The 16885-nt window shown below is 40.7% G+C and overlaps 1 protein-coding gene across 1 annotated transcript in view; it reads left to right on the forward strand.

Moving 5' to 3' along the window:
- Nucleotides 1-16885, forward strand: part of CCDC102B (coiled-coil domain containing 102B) — a 374548-nt gene that overhangs the window by 226300 nt on the left and 131363 nt on the right. The window contains exon 7 of the mRNA XM_054017032.1: nucleotides 14772-14942. Coding sequence (XP_053873007.1) covers nucleotides 14772-14942 — 171 coding nt within the window. The remainder of the gene's footprint in view (nucleotides 1-14771; nucleotides 14943-16885) is intronic.

Consider the following 16885-nt stretch of genomic DNA (forward strand, 5'->3'; position numbering starts at 1 on the left):
TGAATTGATCTTTCTTAAACGTGGTAGAATCATAGAATATCAGGGTTGGAAGGGACCTCAGGAGGTCATCTAGTTCAACCCCCTACTCAAAGCAGGACCAATCCCCAACTAAATCATCCCAGCCAGGGCTTTGTCAAGCCTGACCTTAAAAACGTCTAAGGAAGGAGATTCCACCACCTCCCTAGGTAACCCATTCCAGTGCTTCACCACCCTCCTAGTGAAAAAGTTTTTTCCTAATATCCAACCTAAACTTCCCAGACTAGAACTGCTCCCAGTATTCCAGATGAGGTGTCACTGGTGCCTTGTATAATGGTACTAATACTTACCTGTGTCTACTGGAAATATGTCGCCTGATGCATTCTAGGACCACATTAGCCCTTTTTATGGTCACATCATAGTGGCAGCGCATAGTCATCCTGTGATCAACCAATACACCCAGGACTTTCTCCTCCTCTGTTGCATCCAACTGATAAATCCACAGCTTATAGCAAAAACTCTTATTAGTCCCTTGAACTGTGCACTATTAAATTTCATCCCATTTCTAATACTCCAGTTTTCAAAGTCATCCAGATCTTGTGGAAGGATATTCCAGTCCTCCTCCATATTGGTAATACCTCCCAACCTTGTGTCATCTGCACATTTTATTAACACACTCCCACTTTTTTGCCAAGGTCATTAATAAAAATGTTAAATAAGATAGGTCCTAAGGAAGTGTGTATTGTGAGGTCTTTGGGTTGCTGTTATATGTAGATGTGTGTCTCCATCTCTTCAGTCTGGGCTCTATAATATAATCTGGCAACTGGACAGATTCTGGGTGATGGTTAAGGTGTTTGCTTTGACCTACAAGCCTCTAAATGGTCTACGGCATTCTTGTGAACATTCCTGGGCTCTGGAATTCCCTTCTTGTCTTAGTTCACCAGAACCAGGACTTCACAGCCTTCAAACAAACTACATGATTTGTTGGCTCTTATTATTCCCAACTTTTGGTGGACTAATAAGTAGAATGAGTGGAAGATGCCAAAAGATTTTAATGAAGGTGATGGCCAAGAAAACTTTAGGAGCTTTCTTCATGAGATTTAAATTGATCTGATATGTTTTGTATTTGGTTAAGGTTTGTTATGGGTAGTGATCCTAGTATCCAAGGAAAGTGTGTGTGGGCATCTGTACACATGGGATCTCATGATCTCTCCTGGAGTCTTTAATTTTCCACCTGTCTTACAAGTGATTTGAAGCCAAACAGGATAAAACCCATTGAATTAAAAGGCACTCTTTCTGATGGACAGATTGAATTTAAAAGATCCAGCTGAGTGTGTGTGTCTTAGAGCATTATTGAGATATCATTACATCGATAGGCTGAACTCACGCATTTTCAGTTAGAGAAAGAGAGAACAGAAAACTAACGAAGTGGGATTCTACCATTTACCAGTATGCCTGCTGTTGTCCCGAATACTGTGTCATTCTAAGATGCAGATAGATAAAGCATGGTATTACTGAAAACAAATTTTACAGAACACAAAAACATTCTTTGCTGCCTCAGTAATCTGTAATGTTTAGCTAACAGTCAGATAAGACCATTAGGAACTTTAACTTGGTTGGCCTGGAAAAAATATCAGCATCTCCAAACTGCAAAGTAACTGTGACAATATCAAAAAGATAATAAACCATTCACCCATAGCCACAGATGAAGTCCCCACACTCTTCGTTCACCTGGACAGATTTACAGTATTAAAGCACTATGGTTGAGATTGAGATTAAGCAAATCATTTTGAACATGGTTTCTTATATAAAACATAAAATCAAACATGAGAGTAACCTAAAATGTAGTCATCTTTTTGTACTGTTTGTATATCGGTTTGAAAATACAAAGCACTACAATAGTATTAACAGGATTTATACCCGTCAAGTGCACTCGCAGCTAGATTTAGTTTTATTTCCATTTTAAGGTAATATTAGCATTAAACAAATCAAGATCTACATTTATTAATTAGCCAGTTTGCAGGATTAAGTGTCCTGAGAAAGCTCCAAAACAAATAAGCATGGCAAAACAGGGGGGAAAAAAGTTTTAAGAACCATGTAAGTATATACTAACAATAAATAGGAAGTCAGTAGTAGGGCAGAAGGGTGAGAGTATTCTTAATTCACATTTTATCTAGGATTCTGGATTGTCACATTTCATCCAGAAAGGGCCTCATCCAAAGCCCACTGAAGTAAATGGAAAGACTCTCATGGACTTCAGTAGGATTTGGAGCACGTTGAAAGTGCCATCTTGATCTAAGAGACAAAGTTATGCTTCTGTAATTGTTTTTCTCCTGCATAAATCAAAACTCATTTGTTCATCTATGGCAGAGAAGTAACATTCTCTTTCTGAAAAAGAAGTCTTTAACAATTGCCCTGAAAGGATTAGACATAGCAGTAGCCTGTTACAAGACAGTAACCTGGACAGTTGTAATTTTATGAGAGCTAACCTTACATTGTTTCCACTAGTCTCTGATTTACTACTTTTCTATCTGGTATAGAAGCAGTTTACAAAGGTATTTTAGGAACATGCTTATCTTGATTATGAGACTCATGTCTTATAATTCCATCCACAGGTAAAAGAAAAAACTCCTTTGTCAAGGCCAATCCCCCACTCTGGCACTTAGATTGCAGAAGGTGGGAGCCTGCAAGGATTTTAAAAATTAATACTGGCCACTCTAGGCTTGTATTAAACTCCCAAGGTTACAGCTTTTCTCTGACCTTGAGTTGATAAACACTGCCACCACCCAAATGCAAACCCTCTTTCAGATCCCAGGAAGGCACACTTGGGAATTCCTTCCTGTGGAGTACCCGCAAACCCTTTCACACACACATCTTTCGGGGAAGAGCTGAGGGAAAAAAAAGGAAATTAGCTGTTGCCACCAGCTAATTTAACAACATATGCACAAACCTCTTAGGACACCAAAAATCCAATCCTGTTCTTAAAAAAAGTAAATTTTATTAAAAACAAAAAGAAAGAAAATATATCTGGCATTTAGGCTTTTGCTATATTTTAAAAAAGCAATTCTTAAAATTAAGCCCCCAAAATAGCTTTCTTGGGGGTTCAGCTTAAAGGTTATAAGCAAACAAAAGCATCTGGGGTTAGACAGTCCACAAGCCTTACAGAAAATAAAATCAAATTAAAAAAAAAAAACTATTTGCATTTATCTAAACATTCCCTGTCCCAGTGAATCCTTCTAGGTATGGACGATGAATTTTCATACCTAGTCCAAACCTTACACAGCATTCCAGCTGCCCCCGTCTCTTCAGCCCAGAGAGAACAACAGACAAAGGGAAAGCTTTTTTTCCCATTTTAAAAAGTTCTAGTTCCCATTGGCTCTTTTGGTCAGGTGCCCACTCCCTTTTCTTTACCTGAGGGACATTTTAACCCTTTACAAGTAAAGCAAGCAGCCACCAAGAGGGACTTTATAGCTAAGTGGCTGGCTGGGTGTCCATAAAAGGGAGCCCCCCCCCCGACTTAATTTATCACATCCTTAAATGAACATCATTTCACAAATGAAACATTCCTCCAAATATTCCAGTATTCTAGTACATTTATAAAGAATGTTTTATGTGCCACATCCTGGGTAATAATATGGAAAGACTCCATACTTCTAAAATTAAACTGGCTCTTTATTCAGAACACTATTTACAGAGATCCCCGGAGCTACATCTAACATTCTACCCATATGCACAGAGTCTGGTGTCTCCTCCAATCTTTTCCCTCCTGCAACCTATGTACCTCCCTTCAATTTCCATGCATATTGCTAGAAAAAGTTACTTCATTTACTGGGGTAACACTGATGTTGCTTCCCATAAATGATAAATTCCTGAGCAAATACCCCAAGTGGTCAAAACATGAATATTCATGTTAATTCATAACACCAGGGTATATGCTGAAAGTGCATATACAAGAGCAGCTAACTGGGACCACAAAACTTTTGAGGACCCTAGACAGATTCTTTCATATAGGTTTCTTTCCCCTGTACCCCCTTTCTTCAAATAGACTGTTTCCTCATTTTTACTCTGAAAAAAGCAACCCATCCCTGCCAGCATGAATGCAACTCAAGTTGGTGGGGAGCAATGAACTATGTAATACAGTCACTGTTTTGCCTCTTGAGTATGCACACTTATCAACCGAGGGGCCCTGATCTGATCCCTGCCCTAAAGTTCACATATTCACAACTCAGTAGAAATGTAAGCACAATATTTCGTCTGCATTGTGTGCCATGTATATCACTAGTCAGATTTGCCGAACGATGGGAGGCAGAACAACTAAACTATCTTATTCACCACCTGCTGGCACAGCCAAGCTGTTCTGTGGAATGTTTTGCATAACCCACATGTAGAGCTAGTTCCAGAGTTTCCCTCTTGGTACTTACCTTGAGGCAGCAGACATCAGCAAGGACATCATTCCAACCAATGCTAGCGATGAATTGGGAATTGCAGAGCAAGTAGCACATCGTTTGCTTGCTTGTAGGGAAATAACAATCTGCCTCTTCTTGGGGGTTACAACTTCTCATTTTAACAAGATGTATTGTAACCCCTAGCTGAAACAAATCCTCAGTTATGGAGTGGGAGGACAGTTTCATGGCCAAAGCATTGGCCTGATAATAAATAGATCTGGGTACTATAGCCAGCTCTGCTACAGACTTTGTGTGTGACCTTAGACAAGTCACTCAGCTGCTCTTTGCCTGAGTTTCCCCATCTGTTCAATACAGATGATACTTCCCTACTTAGTGGGTGGCTTTGAGCACAAATTGTTTGAGAGATCTTCTGAGCCTCTACTCCTGAGTGCCATAGAAAAACCTAAAAATAATATTGAATAAGCAGTATTATCTGCATGGTTTTGTGGCATCTGCATATGACTGCTGTGGCTTTAAACCCCTTTGAATGGCTTTTGAACACACTTTGTCAGGCCATTCCCCTCTGGTAATCCTCTGAACTCATGTTATACAAACAGGTATGGTTATTCATTATCTTTCACAGCTGTGTGCATACATGTGGATTTCCACAGCTCAGAAAATGTATTTTGTGAATTATTTCATGGCTTTTCAGGACATCTGCATGCAGGGCCAGTGTAACCACTAGGTGACGGCCTAGAGCGCCAAGATTTGGGGGTGCCAAAAAGCGGTGCCCCAATTTTTTTTTTTTTTTACACTACAGTGGAGTCACATCTTACACAGGGGTTAGGTTCTAAAGTCACCGCATAAGAGGAAAATCGCGTAAAGTAAAAATTACCATAAAGTACAGTATACACATACACTAGAACAGGGGTCCTCAACCTACGGCACACATGCCAAAGGTGGCACGCAAGCTGATTTTTTTTTTTTTAATGGCAGGCTGCGGGTTCCAGCCGCCGCTGAGCCTGCTGCCGACCTGGGGTTCTGTTCACTCAGCCGGTAGCGGGCTGAGCAGGGCTGGCAGTGGGTCGGCTCCTACCAGCCGGGGTCCCAGCCACGAGCCCTGCTCACCCCTCTTGGGTCTCAGCCAGCTCCGCTCAGCCTCCTGCCAGCCTGGATGAAAGGTCTGGGGTTCTGTTCACACAGGGTTCTGTCCGCTGCCCTGGGGTTCTGTTCACCCAGGCCGGCAGGAGGCTGAGCAGAGCCGATGGCTGGGACCCTGGCTGGGAGCAGGCTGAGGTCCCAGCTGACTCCGCTCAGCCCGCTGCCAGTCGGGGGTTCCGGCTGCCGGCCCCTTGCTAGTCGGGGTCCCAGCCACCGGTCCCGCTCAGCCTCCTACTGGCCTGGGGTTCCGTTCACCCAGGCCACCAGGAGGCTGAGCGGATCCGGCGGCCAGGACCCTGGCTGGCAGCGGGCTGAGCAGGGCCGGCAGCTGGGACCCCGGCTGGCAGGAGCCAGCAGACAGAACCCCAGACCGGCAATGGGCTCAGCAGCTCAGCCCGCTGCCAGTCTGGGGTCCCGGCCGCCAGCCCTGCTCAGCCCGCTGACGATCTGGGGGTTCCGGCTGCTGGCCGCTTGCCAGCCAGGGTCTCGGTCACCGGCCCCGCTCAGCCTTCTGCTGGGCTGGGTGAACGGCAGGAGGCTGAGCGGAGCCGCTGGCTGGGACCTTGGCTGGCAGCAGAGTGAACGGAACCCCAGGCTGGCAGCAGGCTCAGCAGTGGCCGGGACCCGCAGCCTGCCATCAAAAAAAATTCAGCTTGCATGCCACCTTTGGCACGCGGGCCGTAGGTTGAGGACCCCTGTTCTAGTGTCTACTGTGTATACTGTACTTTATGGTAATTTTCACTATACGCGATTTTCCTCTTACATGCTGATCTTAGAACCTAACCCCCATGCGTAAGATGTGACTCCACTGTATTTCTGCCATGAATTTGAACCAGTGTGATTTTGTATTTTCATATACAAAGTTCCTTAAGCTTTTTAACATCCAGATCATCTTTAAAAACAATGAGTTACTGGATTACTTCCCTGAATAAACCTTCATGTAAATGGTAGTTGTGGACATGCATTCAATGTTAATGTGATATTATAGATTTGTCCATGAAGTACTGATTTTATGTTCATATGATAAATGTATATGTTTGTCATGGCCTCACATTTATATATGACCCCTGTACAGGCCAGTCCATAGTCAAGGATTTATTTATTTCCAGTTTTCCATAGTAATTTTTCATACAGAAATGTTCTAACTAGAAAAAGGGGCAAAAAACACAGTTGACCTAGTGGCACAAGAATTTATCTTCAATGAATAGGGCCTTTAATTATATTCTAGTGCTGCTGTACGCATGATACTGTAAAACTGCTGAAGCATAGAGTAAGTAATTGAATAGCAATTTAAGTATGAATTTATTAAATCAATTAGATTTACAGAAGTGATTTGAAACATAGTACTGCCATATTGGGCTTACCAAGTATATAAAAATCTAAAGTAGTTGCTTGCAAGGGTCGTATAGTTTCTAATGGGAATTTGTCTTGGTTATAATAGTAAAAATGACTGATTCTACTTGTCGTGCAAAGCTTATTCTGTAAGTTATTCTTTCCCTAATAGCACCTCAGAGGTAGGCCATATCATTTTAGTTTGCCTGGGAATCTCTGGACCTAGTAAAGGATTTCATAAACTGGTGAGAATTTACAACATCACTTCAAACTGATCTGTTTTTCTCCTCACAAGACAAGCAATATATACTAGATTAAATGTATCAAAAAAGTTAGTCATATTTTGTATTATTAGATCTCACATATATGTTGCACTTACCTCTGCAAATAATGTACATCAGGTGGAAAAGTAATATTTGAGAAGTAAATCCATATGAGTTTGCACAAAAGGTAGTCTCACGTGCCACGCAGCAGCTAAAGGAAAGGAGAGCAAACAGCATAATAAGGAGCATGATGAAGTGCTTAATAGCTATTTTACTATAGCCTCTGGAAATATAACATTACTTCTGTATTTATAGTTTGCCAGGGTGGGAGGGAAGTCACAAGACTGTTCAGAAAGGAACACAATAAAGATCATCGTTCAATGTTTTATTCAAATAAGCAGGACTCTAAGGTACACATGGGAATAGGTGTAAGTAGTACTGGAATCACAGTAGTTAATTTTATTCATAGGGCAGTCAGGAAGGTCTCAGAATACTTTTACAGGCAAACCTTATAGTATCTTTTTGAAGATGTACAGAAATTAGTGTCTGTACAGTCTATACAAAAGGACACAAGTGGAGGTATACTTTCTCTGGGCTTTTTAGGATCTGAGGGAGCCATTTATGGAAGTGAGGTAAAAAAATTTTTAGTCTTAAAGCATTTCTGTTCATAAATGGTAGAAATATGCTTATTTTAGACGTCCTGGGATAATTTTCTCCTGGAGGCATTAGAAAAGCTGATGAAAAATGTAAACAAAAATACTGGGATAATTTGCTATGTTCAGGTCTCTGCATATTCTGAATGCACAATCCTAAATAAAACTGATAGAGAATTGCAAACAACGGCATTTAACTTCAGTGTCTGATAAATTGCTAAGACAACTAATAAAACTGTCATTCTGAAATTATTTAGATTCTAGGGGAAAGTTGAGGTGAGGCATGTGTGAATGCACACAGTTGGTTTCATCAAGAAAAAACAAAATCAAGACATCTTTCTTTGATATGATATCTAGCTTAGAGTAGATAAAGTAAACGGAGTAGAGTTTCAACGAGTCACTGTCATTGGGGAAACTAGAGCGATGTAAATGAGATTTGACTAGTACACATGTATTCAAAATTGGATTAAAAGTGCGTAGATTAGGATGGCTAACTATCAAGTGGGAAGAAGTGTTGACGTCCTGCTTGAATTCTTCTGGGTCCCATACTAAGTGGTGCTGTTGGTGGTTGTGGCTGTTTTTAAATTATTATTATTGACCAGTTGGGGGATGAAGTAGAGAGTGGTCTAATGGAATGATAAGAAATACTGTGAAAGCTAGTTTTAAAGATACAATGTGATATTAGTAAAATAAAGTGGGCAAAAAAGACATCTAATAAATGTAAAGTGTTTTGCATGGGAATGAATGATGAAGTGTGCACTATTCTTTAAGAATACTGTTAAGGAAATACAACCCAAGAAGGGGAGAATATGAGAAAGACAAAGAATATAGTGGGTTGCTTTACCAGGAATATCATATGTAAAACAAGCAGAGTAATTATTTCTCTCTAGTCATCACTGGTTAAGCCTGAGATGGAACAGTATGTTCCGTTTTTTGCACCAGGGCTTAGGAATATTTAAGAGAGTTCAAATTATTCCTGATTTTTTCCAAGAGAACTGGGCAGGTTCCTTGGGGTAGAGAAAAATATGGCTGAGGGAAGGCCATGATATAATTAACTGTTCCTTCTAAAGGGAATTTTATTATGTCTTTTGAATTTTTTGCTACTTGCAGCAAAACACAAATTTTGCTTTTTTTGCTTAGTGTGTGAATTTGTTAGAAGCAGCTCTCTGTGTATTCTACTATTCTTTGCTGTGATGACAGCTTCAATAAGATTAGGGTGAATTTGGAGACAGTACCCAATTTATTACACTTCTTTCTATAAAATATCATGTAATCTTGTTGTGCATTCCTCTTAGATGCTTCTTTTTGAACCATGGTTGATGTCTTCAACTAACTTTCAAATAAATAGATTTGGTTATAGTGTCCACACACATTGTACTTTAATCAACTTGTTTCCATGTCAGAATAACTTTTCTTGCCCATGTCCCCTATTAAATCCAGCTGAAGTGTAACAAGGTTATCAGTATGATGGAATCAAGCCAGACCCAGTTATAGAAGTGTAGTTCTTCTATAGCCATTGTCGTATCATGTATTATTATTTGTGTGCAAGCAAACCAGGTTCTCTCTGAAAAATAGCCCAATCATATTGATTATAACTGTAGATGATTAAAACTGTAGATGGAGCTCCTACAATTATAATGGGGTAGAGATTGCTCAAGAGATTTAAAAAAAAAAAAAAAAAAAAAGCCCCCAAACCCCAACAATTATTTCTCAAATAGCCTTTTTGTCAGATTTATTCTGCTCATGCCTTTTTCCTTTCTTTCTCTTTTCATTGTTACTACTACAAAGCTGTAGTCCTATCTGTAATCCGGCTGTTTTGATGCTGACTTTATTTGTGCCCAGTTACAACTTCTAAAGTTAGGTGCTTTTATTTTCAAAAATCAAAATAATTTCTTGTGCAAAAATAAACCTCGTACTCACCACATCAGTCTTGTGAAAGTAATACAGTTCATTTATTAAAGAGCCAGATTTGAGTTACCCCAGTGTAAAGCTGAAGTAACCTCACAACTGTTATAGAGAATTTGGTCCAAAGTTAGCCAGAATGGAAAAGGGCAAAAAGAGAATAAACAATAATAATAAAAAAGTTATATACCACAATTATCTGCTGGGGGAGGAACTGACAACTGAAGCCAAAAGAATGCTGCCTCCTCCCACCCTCTCCACTGGAGTTATGTCTGTAAAATTTCTGAAATCTAATTGATACTGTGATATTGTATTAGGAAAAAACTGCCGTGTCATGAACACCTGCATGTATGTGAATCCACCACTACTGACAAACCCTGAAAAAGATATGAACCAGACAGATACAAGAGAAGGTGCTTAGGCCTCAATGACCCTATTCAGGTGCAAATATCTGGGCCAATAGGTGAGCTGCCCTTAGAAAACCAATTTAGCTAATTCCTCTGAAGGATGGGAGGAGCAGTGGGAACTTGCCAGGAACAGAACAAGAGAACAGTGCCCAGGAGAGATTTAAATCAAGGAACATACAGAATTAGGGGACCCAGAAAGGTAAAGGCAGCATGGGGCAGGAGAGAGAAAGTTCAGAGAAGCTGGGTAAGAGGCTTCAGGAGGAAGAGGTCACACACTATCTAACAGCATTATGGGACAGGAGTTTCTAATGGCTTTCCTGAGCCCAGATGGGCCCCAGGACTCTGGACAACCCAAGGGACTTAGACCTTAGCCCAAAGAATGCCCTGGAATGGTGAGAGAGGGACATGCCTTTAGTATTTATTGTTTTGTATGATTTGTACACTCTTGTGCTTTGTATGATTAAACATAAAGGTGTACGAGTGTGTGTTGACTGCTTCACAACTGCTTTTTGCCTGAGAAAGCTGAACTATAAATCAGAAGCTTAACACCTTCTGGGTGGAGACAGCTATGTTCAAGTAACTGGGGTATCTATGAGGTAAGTAGTGGTCCTAGGGCTTATTACAGGTGGGCTGAGGAGCCCCATTTCTGAGAGTCAGTGCCCAGGAAATATGCCAGAGAAGCCAAATAAGGAACCAGCTTGCTGAGGCTTTAGAAGCTTGACACAGCAATCCTAGTGGGTGGACAGGAGTGAGCACTTGCTAGGATCTCTCATACACCCTCTTGGGTGGAGAGGCTTTGTCTGGGCCATCAGGGGAAAGAAAACCTTTCTCCCCTTTAAGGATTGCCCTGCCCACCTTTTTTTAGTGGATGTTAGAAATAATCCAGTATGGATACAAAATCCAATTCCACTCCATGACCACTCTAATTTCCTGTTCCTCATCTTTTTTTCTCAGAGGTCCCTCTCATAAAGAGGGGGTAAGATACTATCATTGCCAATAAAACATCTTTCCCTTTGGCCTCTTTACAGCACCAACTCTTCCCCAAGTGTCTGGTGGGCAGCATGCCTTATGCACCAGTGAAATACTTGCCTATGTGTAGCTGGCTGCTTCAGGATTGCAGTGGAAAGTGTGGGAAAAGAGCCTGTTTAAGCAAGAGTACACTCATTCTCAGCCACTCTGTTGGCTCTCTGAGATTAGTGTTTGGATCATCCAATGTATCTTGTGACTACTCAAGATCTTATAACATTCACAAAGTCTACTAAAATATACTGATAGTTCACTCTGCAAAAGCAGAACGAGTATCTCAGCCAGTCAGTATCCTCAAGTCACTTTGTGTTTGTCTACAGAACAAGATTGATGGTTTTAAATCACTATAGCTGATACCTGAGTTATACCATTTTTAGCCAGTGAGAATTAGTTTACACATTTTGGGGGAGGGAAATGGAAAAATAAAGGTTCTGAGAGCAATGGAAAGACAGTATTAAAAGCATTACCTGATATTGCTTTGTATCTTTTAACATCCAGAATTCATTGGAAGAAGTTTAGTGAACAAAACAACAAGAACCATTATTTGATCATTACCTCCTTATGTTGGATTCTAGTCACTAGCTGTTTGGCCTTTTATCTGCACCTCAGACTTCAGATGGCTTCCAGTTACATCTGTACACAAAGTTAGAAACCAGTGATTTTTAGATATCCAAGGTAAAAATGAAGGCAACTGTGTAAAATACCAAACAGAAACAGCAGCTTATGGTACATGCCACTAAAGGACTCCTAGTAATCAACTTTAACATTCATGCCCTGAGAACAAACATATTTTGTGGGGCTCTACGAAAGCAATAATATTAGTCACCAATCTCAGAAATGGTATATTTTAATAAAGAATATGACATAGCTGATCTCAGAGTCCTGCTGTCAGTATGAGGGGACTCACGTACTTAAAAGAGATGCCTTTTCATCTCTGGCACCACAATGAGTCTGAATAAGGATAGGCTAACCTGGCCCTACTTGCTAGCATCTGGGGAAGAAAATTACAGTGGATTGATTCAAAAAGGGAAGTGATGTGGTCTAATTGGACAAATAACATGATGTTAACAGCATGCTTTTTGGGGGAGGGGGAAGAGCTATAATAGTAAGCTGTCAAGAGAAAAGACAGCACTTGTTAACTACATGATCAGTCAACTCACACTGTCTTTATGCGTGCCTCTGGGAAAAGCTAGTTCACAGTGGGCATATTCAGCTATTGCCATCATCATTTGGCAGAGCTACACAGCTCAGGGAGTCTTTGAAAGACCATTTTAATAGTGAGCCAGAGTAGTGAGTGTTGTAGAAATGTGCTCTACCTGGCCCTGTTCTTTTGCAACCTGATAAGAAACTTGTAGTGACTGCTATGCATGTAGGAATATTACATTGTCAATGCACCTATTAATATTGTTTGTGAGTGGTGGTATGAATAGTGCAACACAGTGCAGTAACAGATATTTGGTCGCTATTAGACCCACTCAGCAACAGCCAGCATATGCTAGGAACTAATTCAGAATAAAATTCTATTTTTTGGAACAAAATTAATCTTTGACATGAACCAAGCAATTTAAAAAAAAACATTTAAAACTTAATAAATTAAAGGAACAGAACTTATGAAGGGGAAAGAACAGTCATTTCCATTTTAGGGACATATACACCAACTGTGGCTTTTGCTTTAAAAGGTGCCGGGGGGAGGAGGCTGAATTCACAATAATGACTAGAGTGGTAAGGGTGGGGCAATGTGGGACAGCTGCTGGAGGACAGTAATGGTTGACATAAGTAATGCAGTGTCTATACTCTCACTGCATTGACCTAAGTATATTGACCATGACTCTACACCACTCATGAAGGTCATGTTATTAAATCTACATAGCCAAATTTAAGTGAAGACACATCCACAGGTAGTCTGATGTAAGCTGTCTTGTGTCCACCTAACTGTCTAGTGTAGACCAGGCCTTACTCTTACAGGAATAAATTGGAAACCAGGGAGGCAGGAGAGTATAGTAGTTGAAGCAGATGCTTAGGGCTTGTGGACTTTTTAGAAAAACCTATAAATGCTAATTACATTGAAATATTCATAGGGCTTCTGATTTTCTGGTTTTACCAATAAACACCAATATAGTACCCCCAATAAGAGAACAAGTTTAAAAAGAAGAAAAGAAAAAAAGAAAATCGGCATTTATACAATAAATGCCAGAAAAAACACAGAAAGTGCTTACTTGTATTTCAGGACTTGTCGACAGGGAACACTAATGAAAACCATGAGGGTATGATTTCCGAAGCACACTAATGTGTTGCACATTAATTGGTCCATGTAGACCCTGCTAGTGTGCACCAAAGGTTGCCTAGTGCACTTTAACGTTGTGCTGTTTGAGACAGTACTACATTAAAGCACACTAGGGAACATTATCAAAAGATTACTTATGACAGTATATATGAGTGTAATGAGCAATGTATACAATATACGTTACTCATTACAGTGCATATGAAGAGAAAGCCCTCAAAAGCCCCGATTAACCACAAAAATGAAATTAATAAAGACCAAAAAACCAGAAGCCCTAATGTTCAGTATAGATGATCAAACCAAAGACACTCAAATAGATGCCAACTAGTGTCCTGTGTTTCAGCTGATGATTCAAATTCACAATTTATTTAGGCTACAATGTACTTCTACTTAAATTATAAGGTGTTCAGGGTAGGAACTGTCTTTCTTTTTTATTTGTATTGTGCCTAGCACAATGGGGCTGGGGACTTCAGGCACTACCACATTACAAATTAGTAAAAATAACAATAATCTGTTCATAATCAATTTCTTATTCCAAACAAGGTAGCTCTTATACACGCTGCTACTTTCAAATGTAAAACATTTTGTCTTGACTACACTAACTTTTACAACTAGTTGCATCTCCCTGCTATCACTTTGGTTTTCACACTCAAGATTTTTGACTAAATGATTATTACCTTAGCACAGAGGATAGAGGTTAACAAGTTATGAAAATGTGTATTTAATTTAAGAGTTGGCAAGAGAAAAACAGGTATGAACAGATTGGTTTTACTTTCTAAAATGTTCCAGAAACAGATGAACTTTATTTTAATATTTGTTTCATCTACCTTGAAATGAGAACTGAAAGGGCTTTGATAAATGGTTTGGATGCTTCACCAGTTTAACTGTAAGAGCCTCTGTCTTTTGATAAAATGTCATGTAATTTTCCACAGCAATTCTCCTCAGAAAGTCACAGATAGCCCTGACATTTCTTACAGTTCTCTACTGAAGGGACTATTTTCTTCCTCAGTGGCAGCACATTGCAGTCGCAAAGCTGTGATAAAAGACCCTGGGCCAGATTCTCAGCTGGTGTACATTTTTATAGCTCCATTGGTGTCGGTGGTGATATAAAGACAATTTACACCAGCTGAGGATCTGCCCTCCCTATACTTTTTTGTGAACTGATGTGAATAGGTCCCTACACCTTTAAGTTCACCTGAAAATGCAGAATTGTTCTTGTTAGAATAAATATTAACTGGAATACACTTAACCAATTTTTTTTATAAGCAAGACTTTCAACAGCCATAGCAGGCTCCCTATAGAAAGCTTCCTTTAAGAAGATTTCTAAGCTGTTTCAGTGCCCAAATGTGTTTTAGTATCTGAACAGTATTGTTTTTATTTAAAAGGAGCTCATTGAGCTGCAGCATGCACACCACAAGCTAAACAAGCAGTATCATGATAAAGAGGCGGAACTGATGCATACAAGCAAGAGAGTGGAACAACACGAGGATGAGGTTAAGAAGCTGAGAAGTCGGGTGGAAGACCTAAAAAGAGGGCTAAACCAGGCAGAGGATAAGGTATTTAAACTTTTAATTTGTTAAAAGAATCTGTCGTCACTTACAGTTTATTCCCATATTCAAGGGCAATCTGTAAATGCATTTATATATTGTAGAGTTATGTGTTTATTTATGATCCTAGGACTGCAATCTTTGACATTAGACATAGAATTTGACCTCTTTAGTCCCTTTGTCCATTGTCCTACCAATATAAGAGTCTTTCTGAAGATTTTATGTGTCTCTAAATCTAATAACCCCCCAATTTATCTTTCTACTGAATATGTCAACTAGGCTGTTAGACAATTTGGACAAAATGTGTGTGTGCATGTGTAATATATAAATATAAAAAGAGCTCATTAATTAACTAATTTTTCAACATTCCTATGAATACAGCTTATTTTAAATTACAACAGCATAAAATTCTGCTGCTTTTGCCAAACACATTCTATTGGGTACAAAACCCAGTTTAATCCGTTTCATTATCAATTACCCTTAAACATCTTAGCCCTGGTCTACACTACAGGGTTAGGTCAAATTTAGCCGCATTACGTCGATTTTATAATGAATGCATCTACACAAGCAACCCCATTCTGTCGACCTAAAGGGCTCTTAAAATCGACTTCTGTACTCCTCCCCGGTGAGGGGAATAGCACTAAAATCAAACTTGCTGGGTCAAATTTGTAGTGTGGATGCAAATAGAAGTTATTGGCCTCCGGGAGCTATCCCAGAGTTCTCCAATGTGACCGCTCTGGACAGCACTTTCAACTCCGATGCACTAGCCAGGTACACAGGAAAAGCCCCGGGAACTTTTGAATTTCATTTCCTCTTTGGTCAGTGTGGCGAGCTCAACAACACAAGTGACCATGCAGTCCCCCGAGAATCGCAAACGAGCTCCAGCATGGAGCGAATGGGAAACACTGGATCTCATTGCTGTATGGGGAGAAGAATCTGTGCAGCCAGAACTCCGATCAAAGAGAAGAAATGCTAACGTATATGCCAAAATCGCACAGGGCATGATGGACAAAGGCTACAACAGGGATACACAGCAGTGCCGCGTGAAAGTCAAGGAGCTCAGGCAAGCCTAACAAAAGACAAAGGAGGCAAACACTTGCTCTGGGTCAGAGCCCCATACATGCCGCTTCTATGATCAGCTGCATGGCATTCTAGGGGGGGACCCTACCACTACCCCACCACTGTCCGTGGACACCTGCAAGGGGGAAGTCTCACGCAACAGGAAGGAGGATTTTGTGGATGAGGAAGAGGAGGAGGAGGAGAATGTGCAGCAGGCAAGTGGTGAATCCCTTCTCCCCGGCAGCCAGGACCTTTTCACCACCCTGGAGACAATACCCTCCCAAGGCGGGATCCCCGACCCTGAAGGCGGAGAAGGCCCCTCTGGTGAGTGCACATTTGTAACTACGGTACAGGGTTTAAAAGCTTAGCAATAGTGTTTAATGTTTGATTTGCTCTGAAGACTTGGGATGCATTTGTGGCCAGTACAGCTACTGGAAAAGTCTGTTAACGTGTCTGGGGATGGAGCAGGAATCCTCCAGGGACATCTCCATGAAGCTCTCCTGGAGGTACTCTGAAAGCCTTTGCAGAAGGTTTCTGGGGAGGGCTGCCTTATTTCATCCTCCACGGTAGGACACTTTACAACGCCAAGCCAGTAGCAAGTAGTCCAGAATCATTGCAGCACAAAGCATGGGTTTTGGTCGCATTCAAGCAACATTCGGTCTATATCTTTCTGTGTCAACCTCAGGAGAGTGATATAATACATGGTCACCTGGTTGAAATAGGGGAATTTTTGTAAGGGAACAGTAAAAGGACCCCGTTCATGCCGGGCTGTTTGCAATTGACTAAAAGGGATCATCCCTGAGAATAGCCACGTGGTGGGGGGAGGAGTGAAGGGATCATCCCAAATAGCCACGGGGAGGCGTGGGGGGGAAGTGTGTGCTGCACATTCACCC

Source organism: Malaclemys terrapin, chromosome 2 (assembly GCF_027887155.1).
Source record: "Malaclemys terrapin pileata isolate rMalTer1 chromosome 2, rMalTer1.hap1, whole genome shotgun sequence".
In the NCBI taxonomy this organism is placed as follows: domain Eukaryota; kingdom Metazoa; phylum Chordata; order Testudines; family Emydidae; genus Malaclemys; species Malaclemys terrapin.